Raw genomic sequence first — 19,792 nt, 5'->3', positions numbered from 1 at the left:
AATAATGTGATGGTCTACAGTATGGGCAGTAAAAGAATGTGTAGCCATAACCATCAATTCATTTCTAGTGTTTTACCTAGGTTACCTAGGTTACTGACAAAATGTGGGGAGTCTGAATGATTCAGATGTTCTGTTCTCCCCCATCAGAAGGAAAAGGACTCTTCATCCATTTTTCCTTTGCTCTAATGATCCAAATTAGTCTTTTCAGATTTAGATCATTTCATTTTACTTAAGTTTTTTAAAGATTTATTTATTTTTAAGACTTTCAAATTTTTTAAAAAATATTTTATTTATTCATGAGAGACACACAGAGAGAGAGGAAGAGACATAGGCAGAGGGAGAATCCCAGGATCCTGGGATCATGCCCTGAGGCAAAGGCAGATGGTCAACCACTGAGCCACCCAGGCATCCCAAGATTTATTTATTTTAGAAAAAGAGAGACAGCATGTACATGCATGCACCCCCCGGGGGTGGGGGGGTGGGGGGGAGGCAGAGGGAGAGAATCTTCAAGCAGACTTCCCACTAAGCGTGGAGCCTTACATAGGCCTCAGTCGCATGACCTATGAAATCGTGATCTGAGCCAAAACCAAGAGTCAGTGCTTAACTGACCAAGTGAGCCAGGTACCCACATTTTACTTCAGTTTTTTAGATGCAGTAATTATTGCCTTAGAAATGCTAGTTACAAAAAAAAAAAAAAAAAGCTGGTTACCTTTTGCTTTCCCACCTAACCTTGGTTTTATTCTTTGAATTGAGATACAAGATCAAGTCACACTTGATCACATTTTGTAGCCTTGAAGTTCTCACACAAGAAACACCATTTTTGTCATTTATCACTATGAAATTTTTTATCTTTAAATTTATTGCATAAATCTAACATTGTCTTTCTGTTTGGATATGGAGCTGTCTCTCTATGTGTCCACTCATGTATAATTTTACATATAATCGCAAACATAATGTTTCATCGTTTGGATTCTTAGTATTAGAATTCCAAAATGGCATTTCTTTTTATCCAGTCCCTATTCTGGATTATGTCATCTTATACATCTAACTTAGAACCTTTTATTTTGCTGGGTCTTTTTAAAAAAATTTATTGTTGGAGATCCCTGGGTGGCTCAGCAATTTAGCACCTGCCTTTGGCCCAGGGCGTGATCCTGGAGTCCCGGGATTGAGTTCACATCGGGCTCCCTGCATGGAGCCTCCTTCTCCTTCTGCCTGTGTCTCTGCCTCTCTCTCTCTCTGTGTTTTTCATGAATAAATAAATAAATAAATAAATAAATAAATAAATAAATAAAATCTTAAAAAAATATATAGTTATCTTCCTGTAGAGTGTAAAATGTGTATGGATCCTCACCACCTGAATGTTTTAAAGGGATTACTATTTATTCTTCTTTGTACCTGGGTCATCAGGAATGAAGCCAAATGAAATCAGCCCAAGAAATACAATTCTGATTGCTTCTTTGGTCATCATATGTGTGTATTTAGGAGAATTCCAGTTAGGAAAAGTAATTGGGAAGACAGATTATCAAATCTAATGGACAGAAGATCTTGAGCTTGAGCACTAGAGCTACTCTTTTTGTTCTCAAATTTTCATTATAAGCACTTCTCAAAATAATGTTGCTCCAAAATGGATTAGCATTCATATCCATCCATGGTTTTCAGTATTTTAGTAAATGTTATTGATTTATACATGATGGTCTATCAAGTTCTAATCATTGGGATATGTTTCCCTATGGCTCACTGCATAATTTTTTGTTTCTGTTAGCAATATACAAGTAAAGATAAATTTAAGCAAATTGATCAGCAGTCATTATGATCATAAAGAGAGGGGGGATTTGACTAGATGTCTTAGATATCTTTTAAGATCTCTTTAACTGCATATTCTCTGAGAATTATATATCTTTGCTTCACTCTTATATGAAGATCCTTTTTTTTTTTTAACACTTTCCAGGAAGATTTTACTCAGTATCAGTTTATAGGCATTGGGAAAAAGCAGAATTCTAATCCCATCTTCCCATCTCTGCTACTTATGTATCTTGAGTCATTTAATACCCCATCTTGGGCTCAGTTCAGTGTACTGAACACATAGGCTGGATATCTTCCATATCTTCCATTGTTCCTTTCCATTATAATACCTTATGATACCTGTTTTGGTATTTGTGGCTCAGTTATGTAGTATGATGTTATAATTCTGAAATACAGATTTTCATCTAGAATGTATTATTTCTTTAAATTACCCGTGGATTTTTATTTTTTTTATTCTTATGTTTTTTTAAGATTTAATTTATTTATTCACAAGACAGAGAGAGAGAGAGAGAGAGAGAGAGAGAGAGAGAGAGAGGCAGAGACACAGGCAGAGGGAGAAGCAGGCTCCATGCAGGGAGCCCGATGTGGGACTCGATCCCCAGACTCCAGGATCATTCCCTGGGCTGAAGGCAGTGCTAAACCGCTGAGCCACCTGGGCTGCCCTACCCATGGATTTTTAAAAGTAGAGATGGTTTATTCAATCCTGCCCCGTTTAGCCAGATGGAGGAAACAACCTCATTCTGGATAAATGATGTAGTGATCACTTAGATATTAGGGTGGAGCTATGTTTAGAGTTTAAGTGTTTGAGTTCTGAGTGCATGCTTTTACCAATGCTCTCTACATTATCTTCCTTTTGTGGCTCTATGCACATCAGTTTCCTAAACTCTTGCTGGCTTTTCTCTGTTCTATTATCTATTTCTGGGCTGCCTCCCATTATCATCAACTACTGTGTTCACATTGAATGCTAATTTTAATATTGGCTTAAGAAAAGATATTTGAAGGAGAAAAAAATGTCGTAGAATATATCTCAGAACCAGAGAAGGATTTTTTTTTTCTTTTCTTTGCCTTTGCTATTCTCACTTAGCAAGGTAATAACAATTGATGATTTTGTATTCTTCCCAAGCAAACCTTAGCAGTCAACACAAAAACACATCATTTCCATGTTTGTTGCTATTGTTGTAGCCATCAGCTATGGATTGTTTCTGAAAACATTATGATATTTAGGCTAAAGTTCATGAAATCATAAAGCTAGCAGTAATATTATAGGGTTCTGTAGTTTATTCTTTTGCTTTGAACACAGGCTTTTCTCCTACCCTTAGCACACAATCGAAGCCCTCATACTGCAAATTAAGCCTGTATTATATCCTCTCGTTCTGTATTTTTTATTGGGGGCTCTTGTTTATCAACTCTAGTTAATCCACAAGTGAAACAGAATTTTGTACCTGAAATACATTATTTCACAATGAACAATTCATCTCCACTTAGCCAACTTGGACACAATAGAAAATGTACTTCTCTCAGTGATTTCCTGGGTCATTTGTAATTGCAGATTAGAAAGTTATTACTTTTATATGATAGAAAAAAAACATGGTTAGTAGAACAACATCCACTAGAAATGACTATTTTATAAGACAGGCAAGGGACCTATCTATTTCTGTTTTTCTTTTTTAAAATATGGAGTATTCATTTTCTCTCTCATGTATTTCTGCTAAAAATTTGGCTCTCTTAATTCTCTTCTGAATAGACATTAGCCAGCCAGCTGGCCTGCCTTTCTGCCTTTCTTCTTCCCTCTTTCCCTCCTTCCTTCTCTTTCTCGTTCTCTCACTTCCTTCCTCCCCACCTCTTTCCCTTTTTCCTTCCTTCCTCTCTCCTCTCCTCTTCTCTTTTTCTCATGTTTTTAAAACAATAATCTTACTGTCCTCTGTAAGGTTTTACCATACACGTGTATTCATATTTGGGCTCTCCTTCTCTTAGCAAATTATTCCTTTTCTCTTTTTCCTGTTAAGTCTCATCTCATTAAGCTATATTGGGCGCATTGTGATTCTTGGATGCTGTTTTGAGAATTGTTTGCACTAAATTGTTATCATTTATATCTTTGAAATACGTATATTCTTTGCGATGTGTTAGGCTTAAGTATTTTCTATTCTTGCTTTTCATTCTTTAACACTTGAATCCTAGACTCCTTTGTCTGAAATCCAAACTGCATCTCAAATTGTATCTAGAATCCAGATAGTAAGTTATGGGTACTTTTGATTGACTCTTTCTTAGGTTTTCTGATGAAAGAGGAGAACTTCCTCTAAAAATTTGCCTAGTCTTGTCCATGAAGTTTCTCTTTGGATAACCTAGAAATAATTTTGATCGGATTGTTTCTTTCCTGGATAAGGATATTAACTAGTTAAAATTTGCTCTTATTCACTCTCTCTGGAAATCTTTGAAAGTGAATTCAGTATAAAAAGGAGCTCCAGTTAGGAAATGGAGTGGATTGTCCTAAAGTCTTTTGACCATGTCAAATACATTTGTAACTCTATTTCTGTTAAGGAGAAGTAAAATCTTTAAGAAAGTCTGAAATCAAAAGGGTCTTAGTTAATGTGTGACTTTCATTAGTTAGTTAATACTATATCCATATGAGGATGATTTGCATTTATTTCAAAGTTCTTTGGACTACTGACGAGGGAGGATGTAACACAATAAATGTCTTTGGTTTTGATTTAATTATGCGGAAATTCGCTTTTGAGGTCAAGAAATTTGAATGGTGAACCTTCCCAATTAACTTAATTTTGCTCAGAACATATTTTGAAACTTAAAAGATCTCTCCTGTGAATTAGAAGTATATCTATCAAAAAAGGAAACATATTAAATATAGTAGCAAAAATCAGTACCTTTAGAATTACTATTTTTACCTGCACTTGTATATTAGCTTTAAGCTGCAAAATGTTGCACTGATTTAAATTGCATTATTATTAAATTTGGTATTTTGTTTTATTCCTGGGAAATGGAATTTTTTTTTCTATGATCTCTTTGACCACATTTACTTTAAGATTTTACAGTAATTATTACTTATGAAATACTGTATGTCGGAAAGAATGCCACCTTATGATCAAGACACAGGTGTTATTTCTGTTTTCTATTTTATAAACATTATTCATCAATATAACCTAATATTTCGTACCTAGTAATGAAGTACAGTCAGCATGTTCATTTGTTGATACCTTGGAAAGATAGATATAAAGTACAGCTTGAATCAAAATGAAAATCAGTAATACTGATTTGGGTAGTAGGATCCTAGTGTTAAATACCCTTCTAGTTTACATATTCTAGATAGTACCTGAAATTTAATTTATTCTTTTAGAATCTGGAGGAAAATGGCCTGTTTAATACATATCACTTGTGATCTACATGGATACATCATAAGAAAGAATAAATGGCAATTTGTTGATTAATATTTTATTTATGATTCAGTATGACCAACAGGCACATTTTTATCAGAAATATAACTGTATAGTTGTTCATCAATATGTTTTCACATTAGAAATTTGAGCCATGCCAATTCATTAGCTGATATCTCTGAATAAGATGAAAGGTAGAACTTAAATACAAATTTAAAAATAAATTTAAATTTAAAAATAAACAAATTTAGGGCACCTGAGTGGCTCAGTTAGTTAAGCATCTGACTCTTTGATTTTGGCTTAGGTCATGATCTCAGGATCCTGGGACAGAGCCCCAGGCAGGGCTCCCTACCCAGTGGGCAGACTGCTTCTCTTCTTCTCCTTCTCCCTCTGCCTTTTCTCTTATTGGCAGTCTCTCTCTCTCTCTTTCTGTAAAATAAATAAATCTTAAAAAAATAAATTTAATAAAATGAATATTTTTAAAAAATTGTAAATATAATAGTGTTTAGTTAGGATTCTAGTGTTCACCAAAGGTAATTTCATAGGCATACAGATTATCCTTTTCAGATTTAGATATTAGGTAGTGGTAATATGACACAATATAAATGTCAGTAAGTTCGTTTTTTTTTTTTTTTTTTTAATTATTTATTTATGATAGTCATACAGAGAGAGAGAGAGAGGCAGAGACATAGGCAGAGGGAGAAGCAGGCTCCATGCACCGGGAGCCTGATGTGGGATTCGATCCCGGGTCTCCAGGATTGCGCCCTGGGCCAAAGGCAGGCGCCAAACCGCTGAGCCACCCAGGGATCCCTCGTTTTTTCAGTTTTGTCAATCTTCCTGATAAAGAATGGATGTATATTACATATGTTATTAGAAATTGTCAACAAGAATTGAGCCAAAGAACAAATTATATGCTGAATGGATTTCATGAGAATAAAAGAAAATGGAATTGATAAACTCTTTATCCTTTGAAAGCAAATGTTTTTAGAGGTTTCAGATTATTTTTTTTATTTGGTAGGCATTGAGGAATAAAGTTAAAACTCTTCACATAAGAATCTTTCTCTGATATATGAATTTGGAGAAGGCTATTTTGTGAGTAGTATGAATTCTACTTTTTGGATCTAGGTGTTTAACTGTGTCTTCTTTTGGTATTATTTTACCGTTTATTAAATGCTGAAATGTTTCATTTTAAAAAGTCACTAGGATTCTTAAACATTGCTGCAGCTTGCCTTGAGACTGGTGTTTGTTTGTATATAGTTTTACAGTCATATCTGTTTTTCATTTGATTCACCCCACAACCCTTTTGAGACTGGCAGGAAGATGTCGTCTCTGAATTCTATTTTAACAATATCTGAAAGACTAATAGAGGCTATTTGATTTGCCCAAGGTAACCAAATTAGTAAGTAGTAGAGAGTTGGAACTTTAAACCAGATACTCTGATTTTTAACTGCTTTTTTATTAATTTGTATTGAATCCTTCTTACCACATTGTAGTTATTTATCTCAGAATGGAAGATCCTATATAATAAGTTTTTCATGGCAGGGAGGTGAGCAGAAATACATGAACCCAACAACCTTCTAGTGTCCTTCTGATTTTCACATTTGTCTTTGCAAAGGTAATTTGCTGGAAGCATTTTTATTTTTAAAGGAATTTGTTTTCACTTGGGGCAAGAACTTATATTTTTGTATAGTACTTTACTATTTATTGAGTGGCTTCTCTTCTGTGATCTCATTTAAACTCTTACCAGTCTTGACCAGTAGGTATTATTATTATTATTATTGCAATATCACCTACAGAAAAGAAAAACAAAGACAGGACTAAATAATTTCTCCAGAGGTCACATGATTAGGTAGTTTGTGCAGCTAGGACTCAGATCCAAATCTTTCTAAATTCAGGTTTTATAAAAAATACTGGTTCTTAAAAAGAATGCTAAAGTGAGATTTAATTCTTATTTTCTCTGAAATTTTATCATTAGAAAGTTAGGATTCCTTGAAACTTTCTAAATATTTCTACAACATATTCTTGGTTCCTTATCATAATTTTATACATTTATCTATAAAGACCAGTGTTTCATACGTGGGGGAGAAAGAATAATTATCCTTTCACCCTTCTAGGTTCTTGGCTGAGGAACTCCTTGTCCCTCCCCATAATAAAAAGGTAAATTAATAGGAGGAAAACAAGAAGTGTAATAATATGTATACCTCTTGTACACATGAGAGATACCCAGAAAAACTGAGTTAATTCCCTGAAATGGCCCCTGCCACCTCCTTAAAAACCATTTCCTACTAAACATAAAAAGATGTTTGTTGAGGGGAACTAGTTATGGGGATTATTAAGAAAAGGACAGTGAACAAGTTATGGGGTTGTTACTCAGATTTAAGTTGTGGCCTTCTCCCTTGATAAAAGTTTCTAGAGATTTAGAGTCCATGATCATTTTCTGATACAAAGAGGGAGACTCTTCAGGCAGCCCGGGTGGCTCAGCAGTTTAGCGCGGCCTTCAGTCCAGGGTCTGATCCTGGAGACCCAGGATGGAGTCCCGCGTCAGGCTCCCTGCCTGCATGGAGCCTGCTTCTCCCTCTGCCTGTGTCTCTGCCTCTCTCTATCTCTCTATCTCTGTGTCTCTCATGAATAAACAAATAAAATCTTAAAAAAACAAAAACAAAGAGGGAGACTCCTTTACAAATGGAGATTTTCTTATAAAATGTCTCTTACAAAAGGGTAACTCCTTATTCTGTTTTCAGAGCTTTAACAGTATTTACTCTTTCTTAAAAGTAATTGGCCTAAAATAATCCTTATGCCAGAGAAGTATATTTTGGGGTGGTATATACTGCCCCCTTTTACAGGTTTAGACCATATTCTGGGCATTATATTTTACCATTTACTGTAATGTTTGTATCATGTCTATTTTGTGTGCTTGTTGCAGGGGGTGGGTAGCTCTTTGAGTTCTAACATCTATTCAGACTTCCTCCAATTTTTCTTGTTACTTTACATTTAAAGTCTGGCTTCATGAGATGTTTAAATTTAGTTATGTTACATCTGTTCTTCCTACCATGATTTGTTATGTACAGAAATAATGTTAGAATTCATTGTAACTGTATGTATGTGTGTGTGTGTGTGTGTGTGTGTGTGTATACCTGTGTAGAATTTCATTTAGTAAGTTTTAGAATTTGTGTGATAAATGCTTCCAAGTAAAAATATAGTTTTTGTTTAGAATTACTATTTTTGATTGGTTGATAAAAATTCAATATAATACCAAAAATTAATAAATCTTCTTGAGTTTGAGTATTGCAGTTTAGAATTTTTACTTTGAAGACTTGGTGGGGATTGAGTACAAGATGCTTATAGATGGAGTCTATATGAATATGAATGAATGAATACATTCATTATGTATGAACTGATATTGCATCAGTGGTGGAACTTGTCTCATGAATGAATTCCTTCTTAATATTATCTCTTAGTTTGGAACAGAGAGGTGAAGGAGTGCAGAAGTATAAATAGCACATATTCAAAATATGTTGTGTGCCATGGCTGAAAAGTTACTAAACTTCCCTCCCCTTTTCTAATGTGCTGTCTGCTTTCTCTTTCATCTGCATCTTCAATTCCTTTTTTTTTTAATTGTTTTTTTTAATTAATTTTTATTGGTGTTCAATTTACCAACATACAGAAAAACACCCAGTGCTCATCCCGTCAAGTGTCCACCTCAGTGCCCGTCACCCATTCCCCTCCAACACCCGCCCTCCTCCCCTTCCACCACCCCTAGTTCGTTTCCCCGAGTTAGGAGTCTTTATGTTCTGTCTCCCTTCCTGATATTTCCCAACATTTCTTTTCCCTTCCTTTATATTCCCTTTCACTATTATTCATATTCCCCAAATGAATGAGAACATACACTGTTTGTCCTTCTCCGATTGACTTATTTCACTCAGCATAATACCCTCCAGCTCCATCCACGTTGAAGCAAATGGTGGGTATTTGTCGTTTCTAATTGCTGAGTAATATTCCACTGTATACATAAACCACTTTATCCATTCTTTATTATTTATTTATTTATTTATTTATTTATTTATTTATTTATTTATTTTTTATTTATTATTTATTTATTCTTTATCCATTCATCTTTTGATGGACACCGAGGCTCCTTCCACAGTTTGGCTATTGTGGCCATTGCTGATAGAAACATCGGGGTGCAGGTGTCCCGACGTTTCATTGCATCTGAATCTTTGGGGTAAATCCCCAACAGTGCAATTGCTGGGTCGTAGGGCAGGTCTATTTTTAACTCTTTGAGGAACCTCCACACAGTTTTCCAGAGTGGCTGCACCAGTTCACATTCCCACCAACAGTGTAAGAGGGTGCCCTTTTCTCCGCATCCTCTCCAACATTTGTTGTTTCCTGCCTTGTTAATTTTCCCCATTCTCACTGGTGTGAGGTGGTATCTCATTGTAGTTTTGATTTGTATTTCCCTGATGGCCAGTGATGCAGAGCATTTTCTCATGTGCATGTTGGCCATGTCCATGTCTTCCTCTGTGAGATTTCTCTTCATGTCTTTTGCCCATTTCATGATTGGATTGTTTGTTTCTTTGGTGTTGAGTTTAATAAGTTCTTTATAGATTTTGGAAACTAGCCCTTTATCTGATATGTCATTTGCAAATATCTTCTCCCATTCTGTAGGTTGTCTTTTAGTTTTGTTGACTGTATCCTTTGCTGTGCAAAAGCTTCTTATCTTGATGAAGTCCCAGTAGTTCATTTTTGCTTTTGTTTCTTTTGCCTTTGTGGATGTATCTTGCAAGAAGTTACTGTGGCCAAGTTCAAAAAGGGTGTTGCCTGTGTTCTCTTCTATGATTTTGATGGACTCTTGTTTCACATTTAGATCTCTCATCCATTTTGAGTTTATCTTTGTGTATGGTCAAAGAGAGTGGTCCAGTTTCATTCTTCTGCATGTGGATGTCCTGGAAGTCCTCGCCTCAGCAATCAGACAACAAAAAGACATTAAAGGCATTCAAATTGGCAAAGAAGAAGTCAAACTCTCCCTCTTCGCCGATGACATTATACTCTACATAGAAAACCCAAAAGCCTCCACCCCAAGATTGCTAGAACTCATACAGCAATTTGGTAGCGTGGCAGGATACAAAATCAATGCCCAGAAATCAATGGCATTTCTATACACTAACAATGAGACTGAAGAAAGAGAAATTAAGGAGTCAATCCCATTTACAATTGCACCCAAAAGCATAAGATACCGAGGAATAAACCTAACCAAAGAGGTAAAAGATCTATACCCTAAAAACTATAGAACACTTCTGAAAGAAATGCATCTTCAATTCCTTATTCCAACTCTCTTATAGGAATGTTGTATAAATTACCTAAATGTCTCTTTGTAGTATGATTCGTGTGTGTGTGTGTGTATGTGTGTGTAAATAAGGAGTTTGCTTATTTAACTCTGCTTTTCCTTCATGCTAAATCTCAAGTATGGGCTATTTGAAAAAAAAACTCCATTTAAAAAAATGGGAAGAGGTATTTTTAAAAAAAGTTTTACTTATTTCGTTCAGTTATGAAATTAGGTAAGTTTTACCCAAATGGATTCCATTATGTACTCTCATTGGTTAGTCAGTGCTATGTGTGTGTGTATGTATGGTGGTGATGGTTTTCTAGGTAAGTAAAATAGCCAAATGTTGAATAGTCTAATAACTCTTACACCCAATTTTATATCTCTTGGTCTAAATTGCCAGCCAGCATCTAGTATACTTTCATAATGATCTGTTCAATGAAATCTATGTATTTACCATATTTTCATTTCTGTTCTTTTTTTTTTTTCCCTTCTAGGGACATAGTTCTCAAACTACTTCAGTATGAAGCATCAACAAATGTAGCAGACAACAAAGGTTATTTTCCTATTCACCTGGCTGCCTGGAAAGGAGATGTAGAAATTGTGAAGATTCTTATTCATCATGGACCGTCACATTCCAGAGTCAATGAACAGGTGCACTTGTCAAATATTTGCTCATGCTATAGTTTTTCTAGCAGTTTGCAAAGGCAAGGCCACTTTGAAGAACTGATTATTTCTATCTTTACCCTGCCAAAGACCTTTTTTCACTGCTAAATTTCCTCAAGGAGAAACTGAAAAATTTTTCGGCACTTGTATAAGGTACTTAGTACTAAGTTGGGCATAAAGATGGAACAGAATTCACATTTGTAATATAAATTAGGCCTTCTCTTATTAAAAATTTAAATGCTAAGACAATGATGATGAATTCATTATGTAATGCTTTCCACTTACCTAACACTTCCACAGTAAATAGTTTTGTGAATCAAAATGCAAAATACAATATATACAATTGCTAGTCATGTATTAAGTTAAAAATTTCCTGTGTGTATGTATGTGAATGTATCCCCAGAGCATATTGAATAAAATACCAGTAGCAGTATGCTGACAGATAAAGTAAAAAATATTTTCAAGTACATGATATTCATAGTACACATAACTGACATATTGAAAAAAGGAATGCCATTCTCAGTGTTCTAAATAAATAAGACCACAGATTTCAGAAGGTAAAATGCAGGCTCCTAATACGGTGTGGTAACAAACATCTTGAGCTCTGCATGCCCCCTACTGTTCCCATTTTGTAAAACTATATTTGAAAATCAGCATGCAGTCCAACAATTGAATTACAACCATGGCATTAAGCTGCAGGTTGGCAGTTGTCCAATATCAATGCAAGTAGGTTACTCTAGGACAAGCACCTCTAATAAAGTGTGATTAGCATACTGTTCAAATGAATACAGACTTTACAGGCCTTTGACTGAAATTCAGACTGAAGAATAAAAAGGTAAAACACTGGCACTAACTATAAACACCAAAGGGGAGAAAAATACATTCCCCCTATCCCAGAAAAATGCAGTTGTAGAAATGAACATTTAGTTCCTGTATGTAGGAAAAAATGTTTCATTAATCGGAAGGTGTCTTATTAATACCTATCACAAAATTTCTATGCTTATAGGTCACAAAATACAGTGTATTTTTGTGCGAATACACTCATAAATTCAGTCTTAAAAAATGACAGATCTGCCTATCTTTACTAGGATCTCATGCTAAGGGAATTTTATGGGAATGCTGTTCTGTTTCTCAGAAAAATCGAAAGCTAAAAGATCACTTGTGGGATGAGCCATCTGGTGGTTATTCTTAAAACTGAATGCCCCAAAGTGAACTTGAAATAATAATATGGAAAAACAATCCAAGGTTAAACAAGAGGATGTTGGTTTTCACAAGCAAAATATTTTTTGGATGACATGAAAATAAGCAAAAACACTTGAAATTCATTTTTTTTGAAAGTTTCTTTGTCTTGTGGTTTCTATTGGAAGCAAATTGAAAATTTATTGAGATTTTTCATGCCATGCTTTCAGTATTTATGTAAGTAGTACTTTAGTGCTGACCCATGTGTTCCATTTAGTGTCATTTCTCCTAAGTTTCTGATGTGGGAATTTTATTTTCATAAAAGTAACTTTTAATTTTAGCTTTATTCCCCCTCCCCCCCATGGGATAGAAATGTACTCATTACTTATAAGCCTTTATGTATTTAAGCAAGAGAGGAAAGGAATGAAAATAGAAATTAGTACTCATTACTTATAAACCTTTATGTATTTAAGCAAGAGAGGAAAGGAATGAAAATAGAAATTAACCTCTATTGAGACATGGTATTGAGGGACTAAAACTCAGACTTGGACTCTAATTCAGAGCCCTCCGCCATAGCACATGGGTATTTCCATCATATATACTGTCACTTGTGGATTCTTTACTATATGCCAGGATGTGTGCAAAGTACTTCATCTGTGTTATCTTACTAAGCTCTACTGCATGAGGTAGGGATCAATTATCTTTCCTATTTTATTTTATTTTAGATTATTTATTTATTTTTTCACAAGCGCCACAGAGAGAGGGGCAGAGACATAGGCAGAGGGAGAAGCAGGCTCCATCCAGGGAGGCCGATGTGGGACTCGATCCGGGGGCCCTGAGCCAAAGGCAGACACTCAACTGCTGAGCCACCCAGGCATCCCTTTTTCCTATTTTATATATGTGGGCAGCTACCTTAGGGAGATTAAATACCCTGCCCATGATATCACAGCTACTGAGTGCTCGGTATTTGAATCCAGGTTTTTCTAGTGCAAAGCTCCAGCTCTTCATTAATAATGATACTCTGTCATGATAGTAAATTATGTAGAGTTATCAGGGCTTCATTCTGATTTCTGAAAGTAGTCTTTGGTTTCTAATACAGCCTTCTTTCAAAATGATTCTATGTTTTATTTTGATATTTAAAGCTTACAAAGCATTTTCCTTCATATTGTTTCTTTTTATTTATACACTGTACTCTGTGGCTTAAAGGAAGGCTAATATTCACATTTTGCAGATAAGATAGGTTTAGACAGATAGAGTGTGTACTCTTACTAATGGTTTTGTGTCAGCACTTCAGCCTCGGTCATCATTCTATACTGCCCTAGAAGGAGTGGTCACTTTAGGGCAACATAATTTTGAAAACAAAATAGACCTTGCCCTGATTATGATTTTTATAATTGCTACACCTTTCCTGCCTTTTGTCAACCAATTATTTTCCTTTTTTGATGTTACGTATGTTTGCATTTTATGTTTCTCTGTATATTCAGCTCTTCCCCCCCTTTACCTTCTCTCTCTCTCTCTTTTTAACATTAGGGCAAAAACAAGAAGACCCCTGTCTCATAACTATATTCCCTTGGCATTTTACCAAAACTCAAACCTAATTAATGTTGGTTTTCATTAGTTTTACTTTGAAGCAAGATCTTTGTCAGCCAGTTTTGTCCTGCTGCCCGTTGTCTAGAAGTGTCCTAGTGTTTTGGAGAACACCCATTTGGTAAAAAAAAAAGGGAATTCAGAACTGGTCAAGAACGTTCATTGTAGACATACTAGCAATTATCAATCAGTGCTTCTTCACCATCTGTTTATTTCAGATCAGGTTCTCTTAGATCACTTTTTGGTATGGACACATGTATATATGACTATGCCTCTTGTAAAGGTTGTAGAGATTGTGGTCTTCCTGATGTGACCATACAAGTATGTGTTGATCATGAAGAAAACTCTATGAATATTTTCTCCCAAGTAAGTGGGGCATTTTTTCCCCTTGAGATCTGAACGATCTAACACTAGTTAGATCGTTCAGATCTCAAGGGGAAGATGGTGTTAATAGAGAAAGTTTCAATTTTGCATGTATAATTTCCTATGCTAAGGCCTCTGCCAATGTAGAAAGGTGTTTGATTATCATTCTTTTCTAATTGACTTTTCTTTTTCTCAGAGAGGTGCTGTGTTTTGAATTTCTTTCCAACAAAGGGAAAATTTGATTTGGTCAGAAGGCATATTTTTATATCATATTTTTATGATATAGAGTAATAGATTGATTTTCTTACCAGGCTTATGAAAAATCAGGGAATGTAGACATGGATATGGCAGTCTGTATGAGGAAGTAGCCTGTAGACTGATGGAAGAAACAATGCCTCCAGCTGGATTCCCCATCTATCATGTTTTGACTTCTGGATTGTCTCCAAGGAATAGGTTTTTTTCTGAATTTGGCCTTCAGATGTCCTCTTCTGACACTTGTTTGGCAAGTGAAGTAGTAAGAAGCCTTTCATAGTGGTCATTTTTTTTTCCATCTTCTCTTTAAGTTTTCAAATCCTCCCTCTGCTCTTCACTCTCTGTTCTCAACCTATCTGCCTCATTCAGCCGTTGAGCCAGAGTCTGATTTACTCTTGGGGACATTAAGTTATGTTTGGGTTTGAACCCTACTTGTCTTTTTATTTATATGGTCAGAGCACTTATCTAAGTAGCTCATTCCTATTGCAACTCAGTGTTTTTGGGCAAAATCTGTAGAAATTCTGCTTTCAGAGCACTAATTTCCTATTCTTCATTGACAGTATAGCAATACTTGGCAGGCAGTGTGGTGTAGGAGAAATGAGATGATGTAGATAGTTTCTAGACATTTAGCAAGTGACAGTGGTTATAGTTATTGTGGAAGATGATATTAAGTGCAATGACTCTGGGGGGCACCTGGGTGGCTCAGTCAGTTAAGCGTCTACCTTTAGCTCAGGTCATGATCCTGGGTCGAACCCAATGTAGGGCTCCCTGCTTATCAGGGGAAGTCTGCTTCTCCCTCCCTCCCCCTGCTCCTTTTCTTTCTCTCAAATAAATAAATTAAATCTTAAAAAAAAAAAAAGAGCAATTACTTTAGGTCAAGGGAACCTCCATTCATATCCTGGTTCCAACACTAAGTGGCAGTATATTTGAAGGCCATTTAATTACTCAGTGACTGAGTTCCTCATCTTTAAAGCGGCAATAATAATGATAGTATCTATCTCAGAGTGAAGATGAAATGAGTACACAAAACTGGAATGCAATTGTGCCTGATACATAGTGTTAGGTCTGATGATGGCTGCCCCTCTCTAGAGCCCTCACTCAGGATTGTTGTGTTGTTGTTAGTAGAATGTCTTTGTTTTCATTTCTCCTGACTGATCTTTCTACCTTCTGACATAGTCATATATAATCTACCTACATCATCTGTCTGAGTGGACTGAAAGGTCCATCTGCCTTGTGACTGGGTTTAGTTTTCTATGTTTTAACATTAAAAAAAAATTAACTCCAGTGTAGTCGATATGTTAATTACTGTATTCAATGTTATATTCATTTCAGGCATATAATATAGTGACTCAACAACTCCATTTATTATTCACGGTTTAATCAAGGTAACTGTACTCTTAATCCCCATCCCCTATCTCTCCCATCCCCCATACCCTTCCCTCTGGGAACCATCTGTTTGTTCTCTATAGTTAAGAGTCTCTTTTTTTTTCCCTTGGTCATTTGTCTTGTTTCTTAAATTCCACATATGGGTGAAATCATATGATATTTGTCTTTCTCTGACTGACTTATTTCACTTAGCATAATACCCTCCAGCTCCATCCAGGTACAGTTTTTATCTTGCTAAATTTCTAGGAATAGCTTGATTGAAAACCGAAACACTTCTTAGGTGCATATGTAATACTGTGATACTCCTTGTAGCTTGTCTGGCAGTGGGTCGAAGTCTGTCTCTCGATCCATAATTATATTTCAAACAGATGCTATTTAATATTAGGGCCAGTATGTCTTCATTCTTTTTGCATAAACTTAGTTGGGAAATCTTTCTGTGAATCTTTATCAAGAATTTACCATCTCAGCTGTCTTCTGGAAAGCCAGTCTATTAAAAGTGGGTTATAATTGTTATTAATCTCTCTCATTAACAAATGTCATGGAGGCTTGATGCACAGTACAGATAACACTGACCATCTGGGCCCAGTAGGGCCCCTGACTAATGTGACTAAATCATTTATCACTCTTGTAAACTAGAATATATAATGTAGGGGAAAATTTGATTTTTTCCTATTAAAATGATGAAAAAATATTTTTTTTGGTGCAATAAATGATAGGTACTTTTATCAAATATGCTATTAGGCATACTTACCTTTTAGTAAATTTGAAACATATGTTCAAAGTATCTCTGGTTTTAAAGTTTTTTTTCTTAATTTTTTATTATTTATTTATGATAGTCACACAGAGAGAGAGAGAGAGGCAGAGACACAGGCAGAGGGAGAAGCAGGCTCCATGCACCGGGAGCCCGATGTGGGATTCGATCCTGGGTCTCCAGGATCGCGCCCTGGGCCAAAGGCACGCGCCGAACCGCTGCGCCACCCAGGGATCCCGTAACTCTGGTTTTAAATTACTATTTAGATTTTGATAATTGAGTTTCTGGAGAACCTGATCTTATATCTTTGTCTTAACAGAACAATGAAAATGAAACTGCCCTGCACTGTGCAGCTCAGTATGGACACTCAGAAGTAGTTGCTGTTCTCTTGGAAGAGCTCACCGATCCTACCATCAGGAACAGTAAGCTAGAAACACCTTTGGATCTGGCGGCACTCTATGGGCGACTTAGGGTGGTCAAAATGATCATCAGCGCACACCCTAACTTAATGAGCTGCAACACTAGAAAGCACACACCGCTCCACCTTGCTGCTCGAAATGGCCACAAAGCAGTTGTTCAGGTTCTGTTGGAAGCAGGAATGGATGTGAGCTGTCAAGTGAGTCTTCTTTTAGCTACGCTTTCAAAGTGATGGTTCTCTTGCTCTGCTTTGCAATACAGTTGTTAAAATTTATATGTAGAAATCTTGTCATTTTTTAAAAAAGATTTTATTCATTTATTCATGAGAGAGAGAGAGGGAGAAGAAGAGAGAGAGAGAGAGAGAGGCAGAGACATAGGCAGAGAGAGAAGCAGGCTCCATGCAGGGAGCCTGACGTGGGACTCGATCCCGGGTCTCCAGGATCACACCCTGGGCTGAAGGAAGTGCTAAACCGCTGAGCCACCCAGGGATCCCCATCTTGTCATTTTTAATTAAGTTGTCCACAAATACTTTTATGATTACTAAATTCAAGATGCTGTGCCATACATACACTGTTGGGAAATATGAAGAGGTACGAGGCATGATTTCCAATCTCATTTTAATTTTAGGGCTATATGAATGAAAAATTATCAGAAGGCAGTTGTGTGTGATATTGTTGGTAATTGTTCCCTCTCAATGTCTAGCACAGAGCCTGACACACACTAGAAATCCAGAAGGTTGAACAAAGGAAAGACTGAATCAAAATTAAATTTAATGTATTTTGAGTTTGTACTTTGTGTAATATGTTGGCATATTTAGAATCCATTTTTTAACAGCCCCTATGTGGGATTGAAAGCTACTAAGGTCCAGTTAAGAGATGAGGAATCAGATTCAAAGAGTTAGGAAACTTTCCTAAGGATGTATAGCTGATAAGCCTAGGATATGAATTTATACTTACTGATTAAAGTCCAGGCCTGTTTACACAGTAGTGTACTCTCCATACATTATTAATGAAGGAAAAATCACTCTGCCTAAGAGCTATCAGAAAGAATTTTATTGGAGAGATGTGATTTGAGTACAACTTTGAAGCATGGATAACATTTGGAAAGGTTTTATTTCTCTACAAGGAAAGGGCAACCTACTTTTTTTTTTTTAAGGGCAACTTACTTTTATTAATCTGTTGCAGGTTAACTCCAATTCTAATGTTAACTTTTTTTAACTATGTTTTTTCCTTTTATTACTGTTTTTTGTCTCCCAAGTCAGTAGCAGCATTCTTATCTTCCAGAGACCCTTTTGGTTCCTGTCAGATTATGTCCTTCTCCCTTGTGTATTAGTAAGCTATTGCTGTATAACAAAACATCCTAAAACATAAATGGCTTAGCATAGTAATTTAGTAATAATTTAGTAACATAGTAATTTAGCTCATAATTCTGTGGTTGGTTATTTCATCTGAGCCTCTTTGAGTAGTTCTGACTTGGCTTAGGTTCTCTCATGTGTCTGAGGTCAATTATAAGTCAGTTGAGTGGCTCTGCTGCCGAGATTGACTGGACGTTGTCTGGGATAATGGATGATGTTGCCATGTGTCTTTCATGATCCAGCAAGCCACCTTTGGGCTTGTTGACATGACAGTGGTATGGTTCTATGTGCATGCCTGTGTGCACATGAGAAGAGGAAGGCGGGCGGTAGGGAGGAAACAGGATTTTACAAGGTCTCTTGAGGTCTAGGCTGGGAGCAAGCATCCTGTGTTTCCTGCAGAGTTTCGTTGGCCAGTAGGTCACAAAGGCAGCCCAGATTCAATGGTTAGGAACACAGGTTGTTCCTCTTAATTAGAAGAGTATGTGAATTGTTAAACGATTGTGAATACCCAGAGGGAACAAATGTGGCCAGTTTTGCAACATTCCAAATACTATAAAGTGTTCAAAATTGTGAGGCTACTTTTCCTAGGAATTGTTTAGAGGTTGAATCTTGTGTCTCTAGGGGATTTTGCATGGAAGTTTTAAAAATCTTAGGCCTTAAAAAAAAAAAATCTTAGGCCTTCTAATTCTACATCTCAGGCTGGCACCCTAAAACCGATTTTTCTCTAGAGCTTTGCCTGTATTATTTAGCTATTTAGATATTTTAAGATTTTATTTATTCATTTGAGAGAGAAAGAGCACAGGTTAGGGGGAGGGACATGCAGAATACTGCTGAGGAGAGAACTGGATGCAGGGCTCAGTCCCAAGACCTGGGCCAAAGGCAACTCAGGCACCCTAGATACTTCTGGAGTATTTCTGAACTTGATGGCACAGAGTACTTCATAACCAAGGACTTCACTATGACTGAAATCAGTAATTCACTTCATGGCCAAGATATTTTCATATTTTGTACTAGATGACATGACCAGAAGAGTCTAGCTTTAATTTTATGTATGTGTATGGTACATCTTTTTTTTTTTTCATAAAATACTACTTACTATATTTTGTGCTTTTGGAAAATTAAAGATAAGTAAGATCCCTGCCCAAATTTCGTGGAGGAGACAAAAACTCGCAAGAATAACTCCTATACATGAAAAACTAAAATAAATAGGACAAAGGGCTATGGGATATCAGTGAATAAATTATAGATTGTAAGAGGGAGGACTTGAAGAGATATAAGAGTGATATTTGAAGAGGAGCTTGAAGGTTTTTAGGATTTTGAATTTAGAT

General features: G+C 36.1%; 1 protein-coding gene across 26 annotated transcripts in view; it reads left to right on the top strand.

The window, feature by feature from the left end:
• The window catches only part of ANKS1B (ankyrin repeat and sterile alpha motif domain containing 1B), a 1,023,959-nt gene that overhangs the window by 147,444 nt on the left and 856,723 nt on the right, over positions 1-19,792 (top strand). For all 26 annotated transcript variants that reach the window (XR_011994937.1, XR_011994938.1, XR_011994935.1 and 23 more), the window contains exons 3-4: positions 11,007-11,163; positions 17,013-17,309. Coding sequence is in view for 14 of the 26 variants with exons in the window: in XM_072724641.1 (XP_072580742.1) it covers positions 11,007-11,163; positions 17,013-17,309 (454 nt within the window). In the remaining 12 variants the exon portion in view is untranslated. The remainder of the gene's footprint in view (positions 1-11,006; positions 11,164-17,012; positions 17,310-19,792) is intronic.

The sequence above is a fragment of the Vulpes vulpes genome, chromosome 10, assembly GCF_048418805.1.
Source record: "Vulpes vulpes isolate BD-2025 chromosome 10, VulVul3, whole genome shotgun sequence".
NCBI lineage: Eukaryota > Metazoa > Chordata > Mammalia > Carnivora > Canidae > Vulpes > Vulpes vulpes.
This window is presented reverse-complemented; position numbering and strand designations above follow the sequence as displayed.